We start from the raw sequence: 13968 nt of genomic DNA on the forward strand, positions 1-13968 counted from the left end.
ATCACTCATTCAGCAACAATTTTAGTAATCCGTACTCAGCCCTAACTTTTAGATACTTCACATCATCTTCACTCAACGATCAATGATGCCAGCCTCACATCCACCTCTCTCTGCTTGGATATACATCCAACTAGTCACAAATGCATTGCAATATAACCACTGAAATTCTTCCTTCTCTTGGTGGGACAAAGTGATTGATAACAGGAGGGAGCAGAGCAGAATTGGTGGGAAACAGGCAAGGCTGCATCACCTGAGCCTTCTGGAGAAAAGGTTCTCCCCAGCTTGGGGCCCGCTGTGACGGGAGACATTGCAGGACATTCCGACCTTGCGCACCTTCCCAAATCCCACTTCACCCTCATCCGGCTGTCTGCCACCCAAAGCAATTTCCTCAATCCCAGTTTTCCCTTTTGCATTTCTACTTTCAGACACCAAGTACAGCCTTGTTGGGAAGGGTGACAGCTTCACCCGACTTCTGATTAGGAAGCACCATCACTTCAGCAACTGTTGTTTTGCTAGACTATTAGAAGAAATATTGCAGTAGACAGAGTGATCGTTTATTAGCCAACTCGTTGGGAGAGCATAACCTCAGAGAATGGTTTATGGAGCTGACTCTACCGAACTGAGAAATATTTATAGAAGTAAAAAGTAAAGTTTCCATAGTCCCAGACGACCATAGCTGCTTTCCCTTTGACGGGGAGATCTGACTAGTGGTGATTTAACCTGAGGTTAACCAGACCTTAGGCAAGGGGCAAGGTTGAGAAGGCAGGAACTTCATGAATAACCTCAGCCAGTGTATTGAACCAATGCTGTTGGCCTTTCTCTGCATCACAAACCAGCTGTCCAGCCAATTGAGCTGTACATTGTAGGTCCCGTAGGCAAAGGCATTATTTACATCTGAACATTGTCTGGTTCAAACTTTAAATTAAACAAATTACAGGTGTTCACCTAGGCAGAGTGAGTATTTTCTACCCTTATCTATCTATGTCTCTTTCCTTAATCTCTTCTCTTGTTTTTTGACACTGTTGGTTGTGTCTGCATCTTTACGTCTTAGAAAACCAAGTTACACTGAAAAACATGATAATGAGGTGTCGCAGATGGCTTTGGAAAACAAGTTTGTTAAGGTCGCTCAAATCCAGTTAGTCTGAAAACATGTTATTGAGGGTCTTGCAGGTATCTTTTATTGCTATACAGGCATTCAGTTAGCATGTTGTGTCTTTGATCACATCAGCATGTTGTTGGCTGGTATCTTTATCCTGACTGTGGAATTTTCCTCCACTGTTCTAATATGCCATATAATGCAGTATATAAGTTTTTAAAAACCCAAGGCTCCTTAATAGATTATAATTTATTAGGCCACAATTGAGTCTGAACAGAGATGGTCAAAAGAAAATGGTTTATTGCAATGCAATTATATTTACAATACGCATCAGATCCCAGTCGAGTCTGACCAGGCCGATTTTATACAGATCTCAATCATGAATGTCCTCAGGCTCCCCACTCACTGAACGGGGGATCTTGAATTCAACGAGACTCGCAGATCTAACTGTTGTACTCCTATCTTTATCCTAGCGAAGGTCTACTTTGAAATAACTGAAACCGCAGCTCCCATGTTGTGTTCCATGTCTAATGGATGCCCATTAACTTGCACGGTTATCTTGATAGGGGCCACTCAGGTGCTTCAATACATTCAACTGCATAAACTCCTCCTCCTCTGGCTGGCTCAGGAGGAAGATGTGAGCCGTCGGTTGGCACCTACCTCTGGCTCCTACATCTACATGCCTCACAACACCTGGCTCTCCCTCTATAGACTCTGGGGACGTATTGGTCGCTTCGGTCCTTGACCAACGGACCTGGCCCCTTTGGTACTCGGTCCAGGGTAGGTTTTCTGTCTTGGTTGGGGGGATCGCCTGGAGGGGCCACATTTTAGGATGTTTACCACCATCCCCTGAATCTCTTTAACTCACAGCGCTTCCGTTGGTAAGTGAAATTTGCTGACGGTCTAGGAATGGTTCAGTTGGTAACTTCCTTTTAGTAGTCATGTTATTTATGCCGCAGACCAAATGGACACACAGCATTTCAGAAAGGGCAGTTCTGTACTCACAAATTCAGCTAGTTTTCATAGTCTTGTCAAAAACTTGATTACTGACTCGCTAGGGATCTTCTGCCACATTTAAACAGTACCTCTATACTATAACGGATGGTTAGGGTTGAAGTCTTGCACCATTAGGGTCACTAATTGGTTGAAGATTTTGGTGTCCGGAACTACACGATATGTAAGGGGTTTTTTTATCACTCCATAAGTATTAGCTCCACAGGCAGTCAGCAATATTACTGTCTGTCAATCAACATCTGTGATATTTTTCGCCCGGAAAAAATAACACGTTCTGTGTACTGTGTGCAATCCTCTACGCTGGTGTCAAACACATCCAATTTCCAGAACAAAGGCATATTTGTAAAAAAAACAATTCCAACCGTAGTCCAGCGGTGAAAGGGAAGTGGCAGTGTCAACGGTAATCCGGTTTTATCCTTGTTGCCAGTTTAGTCGGCCACAAACGAGTCTGAACCAAGATGATCAAAAGAAAACTTGGTTTAATGCAATGCAATTATATTTACAATATACATCAGTTCCCAGCCGGGTCTGTCCTATTGGTTCTAAATGTGGCCGAATTTATACAGATCTCAATCATGAATGTCCTCGGGCTCCCTGCCCTTAACAGGGGGGCTTGCATTCAGTAAGATTCACGGGGAGACTGATTGCTCCAACCCCATAGGTCTCGTACAGGTTATAACACTCCTAATAAATCATTGTAATTAAACCTTATACGTTTATACGGGGTAGCAGGGTAGCATGGTGGTTAGCATAAATGCTTCACAGCTCCAGGGTCCCAGGTTCGATTCCCGGCTGGGTCACTGTCTGTGTGGAGTCTGCACGTCCTCCCCCTGTGTGCGTGGGTTTCCTCCGGGTGCTCCGGTTTCCTCCCACAGTCCAAAGATGTGCGGGTTAGGTGGATTGGCCATGCTAAATTGCCCGTAGTGTCCTAATAAAAGTAAGGTTAAGGTTGTTGGGTTACGGGTATAGGGTGGATACGTGGGTTTGAGTAGGGTGATCATTGCTCGGCACAACATCGAGGGCCGAAGGGCCTGTTCTGTGCTGTACTGTTCTATGTTCTATGTTCTATGTTAGTTCTCCTCTTACACAGCACTAAGAATATCTTTGAGGATAGTACTCAACCCGTGTCTGCGTGGGTTTCCTCTGGGTGCTTCGGTTTCCTCCCACAAGTCCCGAAAGACGTGCTGGTTTGATGAATTGGACATTCTGAATTTTCCCTCTCTGAACCCGAACAGGCGCCGGAATGTAGCGACTAGAGGATTTTCACAGTAACTTCATTGCAGTGTTAATGTAAGCCTACTTGTGACACTAATAACGATTATATTTTATATGTATATGTCATCCTTGAGCATGTACTCAATTTCCTTCTGTGCCCACAATAACTTTGCTGGACTTAACCTATCTGGATGTTGTTTAATTGGAATGGCGGCTTCCACATCTATTTCATACATCGCTAACTAATACTACATAGTTTATTCCTGCAAATACATTTATAAGACTGCAGTAATTCTGTCAGTTTACTCCAGTTCTTATCTGAGAATTGACTTAACTACTGGTTTAAATTTTCCATTACTTCCTCATTGTCCAAGTGAATTATAGGGAAGTCACTGTCAGAATTTGACCCTTCCTCCTGCCTTAGTACTAACAAGACCTTAGGCTTGTTCTCATCTACTCTAACTCAATACTGGACAACAAATATCTTTATCTTCCAACATTACGGATTGACTTGCACCTGTACCTAGTAGAATTTGAATATCTTTTCCTATTTTGCCTGGTCAACATGAAAAACTTTACCATTGGAAGATTGTACATGCTGATGATACCTCAAATGGTAACCGAGTATATTCATACAAGCCTTTCTTCATGTTGATGGTAACTTACTCTGAGGATGCATCATCTAACTCCAGGTGCAAATAAGCATGGCTCATGTCCGGCTTGGTGTCAGCCCCCCAGCTAGTTTAGTGTATAGGTCCTTAATCTTAGGTATGGGGTACATGTCTAATTTGGCCACTTGATTGACTGTTAGTTTATAATCCCCACAAAATTGGACCATTTTGTCTGGGTTGAGGACAGGTACAATGGGTGTGGCCCACTCTGTGAACTGTACCAGTCTAATGATGGCTAGGTCTTTACGGCGCTGAAGCTCTGCTTCCACTTTTTGTAACATGAAATAAGGGACCGTCTCGCCCTATAAAGTCTTGATGTGGCCTCAGGGTCTGCATATATTTTGGCTTGGAACCCCTTTATCTTTTCAGTTCATCCCTGTAGACCTTAGAATAACTTCAGATAACTTCATACAGCTTCCCTTCGCCCAGTTTGAATATTTCCACCCAGTTCAATTTTTTTAAAATTAAGGGGCACTTTAGCATGGCCAATCCACCTACCTTCCACATCTTTAGGTTGTGGGGGTGAGACTCACACAGACATGGGGAGAATGTGCACTCTCCACACTGACAGTGACCCGGGGTCGGGATTGAACCTGGGTCCTCGCACCATGAGGCAGCACTGCTAACCACTGCACAATTGTGCCGTCACTCACTCAGTTCAATTTTAATTGTTGGAGCCAGTCACGCCTCATTAAACTTGGACCCTGCCCACTTACGACTACAAGCTTGGCCGACTGTCATCCATCAGCTACCGAGATCACCATGGTCCCCTTGATTTTTAGCATCTCTCCTGTATAAGTGGGTAACTAGGCCGCAGGGTTCTTCAAACTCAACAGCTGGACCCCATCTTATATGTAATAATAAACTTGTTCTCCTATAACAGTCACCGAAGCCCAGGTGTCTACTTCTTTAAAAGGTGTCCATTGACAAGTTGTACTATGGTTATTGGAGCCACTCTACCTACGTCAACGTGGTCCAGCGTCAACATGTTTTGCTCAGTTGACTGGTATTCCCCTAGATACGTTAAGCAGGTGCCAGGTCTTTTCCCCTTACTGGGCTGGACAGGCTCTGATTACCTCTACATCTGTTCCACATGTGACCTATTTTATGGCATTAGAAACACTCGGCATCTCGGGACCTGCACCTGTCTGGGGCATGGCTTCACCGCAATTTAAACACCCGTTGAAACTTGCCGTCCGATCGAGGTAGTGGCTCCATGGGTAAACCTTCCCTTATCTGTCATAAGCTTTGTTCCTGGTACTACTAATTTTGGCCCCTTGCTCCAATAGCGGGTCTCTCCCCCAGGAACACTTTTCAATTCCTGGGTACCTTTCCTGGCCCCCTCCATGGATAAGACTATTTCTCTCGTCCTTTTTAAGTCCAGCTCCGATTCCGCGAGCAGCTCCTTCTTAATAGCTTCATTATTCACCCCACACACCAACCTGTCGTGTAACATGTCATTCAGGGAGGTACCAAAATCACAAAATTCTGCCAACGTCATCAAGCTGGCCATAAAAATTGCAATGGATTCTCCTGGGGCATCCCCTGTTGAACTGAATTTATACTGCTGAAGGATGTTCACTGGAACACACATGAACAGGTCTATACTACGCTAAGACAAGTGTATGAATTGATAAATACATACACAGTTTATGTATAACATATCCTTGTTCCAAAATATATCTATGATCCCTGAACTCCTTGAAACTTCCCCTTTATCCAAACAACATCCATATCAAGTCGACCCATAAGTCAAACCCAGCTTCTAGTTACAACACAATACAGGGATGATACTGAAGTCTGGGGAATTTCTTGTTCTTGTTCAGCCAAGATATTTAAACTCCCTTTATGAAGGTTTCCACACTACGTTGGCTCGAAGACTTAGAGGCGGTTAGATGTAAAACTGGCCTTCCTGCTTCTGAGGGTGCTGACAAATATACAATTTCTCACCTTTGATTCTGCAATCTGTGCAGTTGACTGTCAAATTCCTTGACTCTGGAAATTAGCATGTGTATTCATCATTGTTCTCCCAATCGTCTAGGTAAGCTGTTTCTACTATATATGATTTGTGTCACGGCTGTTACTCGGCAAATCTATGACATCATGCTGAGGTGGTGCAGATTGGAAGCTGGGATACCTGGGCCCAGAGCTAGTCAGAGTCATCCGGCAAAGCCATCTGCAGTCAGCAGCCTTCCACCAGCCATGATGCAGCCCCAGAAGTAGCATTGTGCAGGAGCACTAGCACAGGCAAAGGCACAAAGAGCTCTGAAAAAGAGTCAGGCAAACCTGAAATGATAACACTGTTTTCTTCTCTCCAAGGATGCTGCCAGACCAGCATTTTCTGTTTTTATTTCAGATTTCCAGCCTCCAACAATTCCAATAGTACTTTGCTGCTATTTTAGTGTTTAATTCAACAACAATAGAACGCTTTGTAAAATGTTGCATTTGCCTTAAGGGATCTTGTTTTAAAATTTCTGCTATTTCTGTCTAACATTTAACAAGTATTGACAGCATTTTGTGTGATCAACATTAAAAATCTAGGACAGATGACCTCAGTTCAGCAAGTTAAAAAATAGGAATAAATGAAAAGTGTTAATTGAGTAATAACACATAAAGCTGACATTAATGAGAAGATTGAAACAAATATTGGGCTGCTATATTGCCACTCAGATAAAACATTAGTTTCTATGCTAAGTACTTAGAAGTTGATGTTCCTCAGCTTTTCTGGTGGAATTCGACCATGGTTATGAAATATGGTATGATCTATTTACACCAAGTTCCAACCTAAACTGGGGTTTCTGACTTGACCTCGTAAGAGGCAGAGTCGCTGCCCACCCGGCAGAAGGCCAGTGACCCATAAGCATTTGGGATGGAACCTCATACACTAGGAATTCTTGCTTTCCCATCCCATATGATACATGGCGTTTCAAATGCTGCGCTGTGTGTCATATCACAGAACTGTGCATATGGACCCACGAAGCGGCGGGGGGGGGGGCATACTCACCAGGAAATGGACAGCAGGCACATGATGGAGCTTCTGGCAGCATATGTTGGCTCTGTGTAGATCAGGCATTCTTCTGTTGACCTTGCATTCTCCTGTTGGACCATCTCGGAGGCTATTATTATTTTCAGGTAATTTAATATTCCTGTATCTTTTCCATTCTGTACTATTCATATTACTGTTCTCTTATAATGTTTCTGTTTTCAAAATTATTTTCAGAGATCCACAGACATTCCACTTCTGTGGTGGTGGAAATCATGGTTATGATAATGAATACAAAAGCATGCAAGTAAGTAATTCGATCTGTATAATAATGTACAGCTCAAAATTGCCATTTTGAGGGATAATATCCTCTGTCCTGGATGAAGTTTGAACGCATTCTTTGTATGATACATGGCATGATTTTGCTCTCGATAACCTTCCACTATCCAGCTGGCATGGTTGGGGTAATTTCCTATTTCTGTATTCTTGGCATGAAATGTCAGCCACCATGAGCACATATTGGAAAAGTGCAGAAATTCAGGGCACGATTGTCCATCATTGAAATTGCTGTACCACAGAAATGTGTTACTACCTTACAGTCTCACTTAGCCATCTGAAATGAAAAATGAAATGAAAATCGCTTATTGTCACGAGTAGGCTTCTGTGAAAAGCCCCTAGTTGCCACATTCCGGCACCTGTCTGGGGAGGCTGGTACAGGAATCGAACCGTGCTGCTGGCCTGCTTGGTCTGCTTTAAAAGCCAGCGATTTAGCCCAGTGAGCTAAACCAGCCCCTATCCGAAGGATGGCTAATGTGGCAGTGGATGGACTCACAATGGTGCCATTGGAAGTGAGCCTCAGCACATTCTTCAAGCAGAATGGTAGGGTCAAAACTTTGCATCTCATAATAGTTCACTTGACCTGAGTGGCTGATGTTGACACTGAGAGGAGGTAACTTTATTAATCGATTTTCCAGTGGGACTTCAATCTCTGTGTATGCATAATCATAAAGTTTAGATTACAAGACCCACAAGCATCTGACCACCATGAGATAATTGTGCACAATGTGCACCTGAATTTGCTGCATGCACTTTCAACAATAAGGAACCAACAGGAGTGTTGACTCATTGGTACCAAAATTGACAAGGTATCTGCCATAAGCACCAGAAATTGTTGTTTCTCATTTGCTGCAAATTTGGGATTTTGAAATTATTGGTAATTCAAACCCATTATAATTTTCCATCATCATTGGGTACATGGGACATTTTCTTTTGTAGGGTCTGAGGGGAATAATTCCCTATTAATACACTCTTTCCCTATTTATCAAACAAAATTGAGTTTGGTTTTCCTCCTTGTATTAACTATGTTTTCCCTTGGTTAATTCCAGGCCATCTTCATCGGTAATGGGCCAGGCTTCAGATATAAAACGGAGGTTAATCCATTTGACAATATTGAACTCTACAACCTGATGTGTGGTAAGTGTTGCCATATTATAACTATGTTTATGAAAGTGAATGGTTTCATTTCAGCTTCAAATTACAGTTGATTACCACTGATGTTCCTGCAAATACAATATATCTTGTATCTGATTTTATATGCCACGGATACTCCCATAATGAACCCCCACATTGATTCTGTATACACCTCCCGCTGCCTCAGGAAGGCAGACAGCATTATCAGAGACCCCTCCCACTCAGGCATTGCCTTCTTCCAGACCCTTCTGTCAGGCAGAAGGTTCAGAAGACTCGCACATCCAGACATAGGAACAGATTCTTCCCCACAGCTACAAGACTCCTCAACGACTCCTCCTTGGACTGATCTGTTCCCTGTAAGAACACTATTCACAACGCCCTATGCTGCTCTTGCTCATGTATTTGCTTTGTTTTCTTTGTTTGGCCCCTTGTTCCACACTGTAACCAATCACTGTCAATGTACCATTTGTCAATGTTCTCTGTTGATTATTCTCTTTTTCTACTATGTACGTACTGTGTACATTCCCTCGGCCGCAGAAAAATACTTTTCACTGGACTTTGGTACAATAAATCAAATCAAATCAAATTCAAAGTCTTTGATGTTATTGCACTGAAAGTAATGCAGAATATCTGCAGTAAAGATGATGAAGTTAGTGACTACTCAAAGTATCCTGAAGAAATCCTACCTTAGCAATGAGGAATGAAAAAGGTGGCAAAATCATATTGGGTTTAATATTCTTAGGGGCGGCACAGTGGCAAAATGGTTAGCACTGTTGCCTCATGGCGCTGAGGACCTGGGTTCGATCCCGGCCCCGGGTCACTGTCCGTGTGGAGTTTGCACATTCTCCCTTTGTCTGCGTGGGTCTCACTTCCACAAACCCAAAGATGTGTAGGTAGTTTGGCCACGCTAAAATGCCCCTTAGTTGGAAAATAAAGAATTGGGCACACTAAATTTATTTTAAAAAAGAATATTCCCGTGCAGTGACACCAACACTCCCCAGTACAGATGTTAAAAAATACATGTAAAATTGGCTTCTGGCTGAATGTGATGGTCTGGGTAACTCTTGCAAGTTGGTGTGATTTAATTGTAGGGTACTCTACTCAATTTTGTAATTGTCTCACTCACATATTTTCCCCTCCTCAACCATCTCTTGGGGAGGTGGTGGTGTTATGGTTGTTACTGGACTAGTAATCCAGAGGCCCAGGCTAATGCTCAGGGAACCTGGGTTCAAATCCCAGTGCAGCAGCTGGTGGAATATAAAGCTAGTGTGAGTAATGATAAACATGACAACCATCATCGATTGTTGCGAAAACCCATCTGGTTCATTAATGCCCTTTAGGGATGGAAAACTGCCATCCTTACCTGGTCCGGCCTACTTATACCTCCAGACCCAGGGAAATATGTTGACTTCTAACTGCCCTCTGAAATAGCTTAGCAAGCCACTCAGTTCAGGGAAACTAGGGATGGGTAATAAATGCTGGCCTTGCCAGCAATCTCCGCCTCGAATGACAGAATAAACTAGTCCACTCTGCTTGCATAAGACAAACAAGAAGGTGAAATATAATTATCTATACTGAGGCTAGATTGTTATGCAGATGATACCAACAGGTGGTGTTCAACCCTTGTACTGGCAGTGCTAATTCATGGTGGCACATTCCCTTCCCTTGTTCCAAGCCTAAGCTATATGGGCAGCACGGTAGCATTGTGGATAGCACAATCGCTTCACAGCTCCAGGGTCCCAGGTTCGATTTCCGGCTTGGGTCACTGTCTGTGCGGAGTCTGCACATCCTCCCCGTGTGTGCGTGGGTTTACTCCGGGTGCTCCGGTTTCCTCCCACAGTCCAAAGATGTGCGGGTTAGGTGGATTAGCCATGATAAAATTGCCCTTAGTGTCCAAAAGCTTCTGGCTCAGGTGCAGGTAGGCTATACCCAGTGTGCCACAAAGACTTCTTTCTGGCTAATTACAAATTAAAAAAACAAATATTTCCTATTGGCCAGTGTTGCCGCCAAAACTGACAATAAACTCCTGAATCATGACTAAAGTCTTTTTGACCAACATTATTACATCAACGACTATACTTCAAGTACATTGGCTGTATTTTGGAAATTCCTGAGGTTTGGTTGTTGAAGGTGCAATAAAAGCGCAAGTCTTTCATCTATCAAATCCAATTATTTCTCAGACAATGTATAATCTTCTCTATCATGGGCTCTGCATTTATTTAATGGTCCAAAGAAAAATGTTGCTTTCCATCAATCTTTCCATTCAATCCAAGCAAGGTACAAATCATTATGTGTAGTATAAAGGTCTTGCACATATAGTGCTAATGTGAGACAGCCCACATAATGATGTAAGAGACACATGACCTGTACCCAGACAGAGCCGTGTGTGTCAGCAAGCAAGGAAACAACTCCTGGCTTGTACCCTAAGCTGACTATTTGTAAGTAGTTCTGAGAGTCAATAAAGTCTAGTGGATCTGTGTATGACTTCAAAGACTTTTCCTGATCTACCAAACTGTAACCAACACCCTCCAAAATAGATTCCAAATCTTTTCCAGCCTTGGACCGCTAGTGACCTCCCAAGAGCATCGGAGGACCCAAAATATTTTTATCATGTCAGAGATACGTTTTAGCTCCCTCACATGAATCCCCTCCCATGGCCCCTCCCATGGCAGGGGCCATGGCCCCTCCCATGGTATTTAGTTTGCTTACCAGGATTTGCTCCTTTAATGCAGTGTTCTTCAAACTTTTTTTCCGGGGACCAATTTTTACCAACTGGCCAACCTTCGGGACTCAACCCGGCCGACCTTCGCGATCCACGCCAGCCGACATTCCCGACCCATGCAGGCCGACCTTCGCGACCCACCATTTTCTCTTACCTTGTTTGCTGCTGACAAAAATGGAGGAAATGGTTATGGGTCCCTTTGGCCCTCGTACACGCTCCTCCAATGGAACCTATCGGATGAAGGTGAAGCCTTCCGGTGTCGGAGAGTATGGAGTCTCCATCTGTCCAAAGTTCTGAATTTTTTTCCTGTAAAATTTTATCAAATAACCCCCCCCCCCCACCGAACTTGTAAAAAAAATAAAATGAATAAATGAAAAAAAAAATTAAATGAATAAAATAAATGAATAAATGAATAAAAACCACGACAGAACTTGTAAAACAAAAAGCTGCAACAGTTTTTAAAAATAGCGGCCCGCGACCCTCCCGCCACCCGCCCGCGACCCACCCGCGGGTCGCGCCCCCGGCTTTGAAGAACACTGCTTTAATGCATTCTCAGAATATGGTTATCACCGGCAAGCTAACAATTCCTCTTACTGAGTTAGAGGACTTACCTTTGCCACTCACTCAGCTCCTAGTATGCACAGCAACAGAGACAAAAACCAAAGGGTGTGATTCTCCGGCCTCCGCACTCCCTCAAGCCGAACAAGGCTGGTGAATAGCGAGAGAGGCAAAAAACGAGAACCGCGCCAGGCACCAAACAGTTTGCGATGCAACCGGCTCCCATAGGCGAAATCGGGATCTCACCGTAGCGTGGCGAGAAACCAATTATCACCACTTAATCCCTATTTCCATACAATTAACGGGAGCCACTCCTTATCTTACAGCCTCCCGTCGTTCAGTTTTCACACTGGCGCTGATTAATACTCCTTTTGGAAAAATTGAACCTGGCGGAAGGGAGCCAAGGAGATGCGTAACCATCTTTGCTCACAGGCAAAGAGCCTGGAGGAACTGGGCAAGCATCCCCAGTGCTTGGTGTGGGGTGGGGGACCCTTTGCAGGGTTGGGCCTCCATGGGAATGGGGGAGGTGGGTGGGGGGGGGCAACCAGGCAGGCAACCATTCAGGGCACCACCATGACAACCCCTAGATCGTGTGTATCCGTTCCGGGGGCAACTGTTGTCCCTGCCCGTTTGCCCCACTGACCAGCCATAACTCCCCATCGACCGCTGAGGCCTCTGGCTGTGCGGCTGAAGGCTATTGTTAATAGGGAATTGACAATCGTAGCTAAGTGAGTACTTCACACAACTTAAGTGGATTCCCGTGGGTGGGCGGGCCATGTAGCATGTGGGAATCATTACCTAGCATTCCAATCAGATTGCGATGCTTGGACACTGTGCCTGAACAGTGTGAGAGGCAACACCATACACGCAGCAGCCAACACCCGAACACCCCAGGAATGGAACACAGCTTCGGAACATGTCTACAGCCGGAGGGTGAGTGAGTGCAATGGGGAGGGAACCAGCACCTGGTTCAGGAGATGGTATGAACTGGTGTCCGGGGTACAGGGTCTGGGGTCTGGTGAGGGTGGCTCACTGCAGCCAGAAGTGCATGGGGAGGGTGTTCCAGGTTGGGGGTAGGGAATCAATGGGGGATTGGAGGGTCCCGGATGGGGGCCGCTGCTGTTTGCCTGTCTAACACCACCTCCCAATTCCTTACAAGTATTGAACGCTATGGCAAGGATATTGAACGCAGAATTTGTCCTCAAAGTGCTGCTGCTAGGCCGGGCAGCCAGATGCCGGAGACGGTGACAGCAGTATTATTTGCAGATGTTCGAGGCAGCGGCCCACTTGTCAGACCCCGCCCCACACCCTGAGAATCCGGCCGCCCAACAGGCCAGCGAGGGGCCCAGAAGGGAAGTCCCGCAACAGCCCAGGGTGTACAAGCATTGATGGTCATTCGAACAAATGACAGATGTGTGCCGCAGGAAGCTCCATCTCAACAAGGAGATGGTGCGACACCTGTGCCATGTCCTCACGGACTTGGCATCAGGTGGAGGAGGAGGACACCCGCTCCTGGTGGCCGTCAAGGTCACTGCAGCCCTGAACTCTTATGCCTCAGGATCATTCCAGGGCTTGAGCGGGCACCTATGTGGTATCTCACAGGCCACAGTCCGCAGGTAAGCATACACCCCTGTATGCTTCACCCAATGCCGGTGTTATCTAGTTACATTGTGTACCCTGTGTTTCCCTATTTTCTTTTCATGTACTTAATGATCTGTTGAGCTGCTCGCAGAAAAATACATTTCACTGTACCTGGTACACGTGACAATAAACAAATCCAATCCAATCCAAATCTGCATCCGGCAGGTCACGGATGCCCTGTATGCCCGGACGGAAAACGACGTCATCTTTGACATGGACCAAGCCCAACAAGATGGCCAGGCTCTAGGTTGCTCTGCCATCACTTGGATGCCCCAGGTCTGTGGTAATAAATGCCACGCATGCCGCCCTGCACTCATCGAGCCATCTGGGAGTGCCCTATGTTAACCAAAAGGGATTCCACTCCCTCAATATACAGCTCGTGTGCGGCCACCAGATGAAGACAATGCACATATGTGCACGCTTCCCGCAGTGTCCATGACAGCTACATCCTTGGTCATCCCTGGCCTCTTCGAGGAGCACCCCTGGATGGGCGGCTGGCTTTTGGGGGATAACGGGTGATGGAACCATCAATTCACCAGACACGAGTTTCCGATATGAATCTAGGCTTTAATCGACTTACTTCAGAGCCAGCCTGTTA

General features: G+C 45.1%; 1 protein-coding gene across 1 annotated transcript in view; it reads left to right on the plus strand.

Moving 5' to 3' along the window:
* The window catches only part of LOC119967374 (ectonucleotide pyrophosphatase/phosphodiesterase family member 3-like), a 211325-nt gene that overhangs the window by 143819 nt on the left and 53538 nt on the right, over positions 1–13968 (plus strand). Inside the window, exons 16-17 of the mRNA XM_038799862.1 lie at positions 7217–7286; positions 8365–8452. Coding sequence (XP_038655790.1) covers positions 7217–7286; positions 8365–8452 — 158 coding nt within the window. The remainder of the gene's footprint in view (positions 1–7216; positions 7287–8364; positions 8453–13968) is intronic.

This window comes from Scyliorhinus canicula, chromosome 6 (assembly GCF_902713615.1).
Source record: "Scyliorhinus canicula chromosome 6, sScyCan1.1, whole genome shotgun sequence".
In the NCBI taxonomy this organism is placed as follows: Eukaryota; Metazoa; Chordata; class Chondrichthyes; order Carcharhiniformes; family Scyliorhinidae; genus Scyliorhinus; species Scyliorhinus canicula.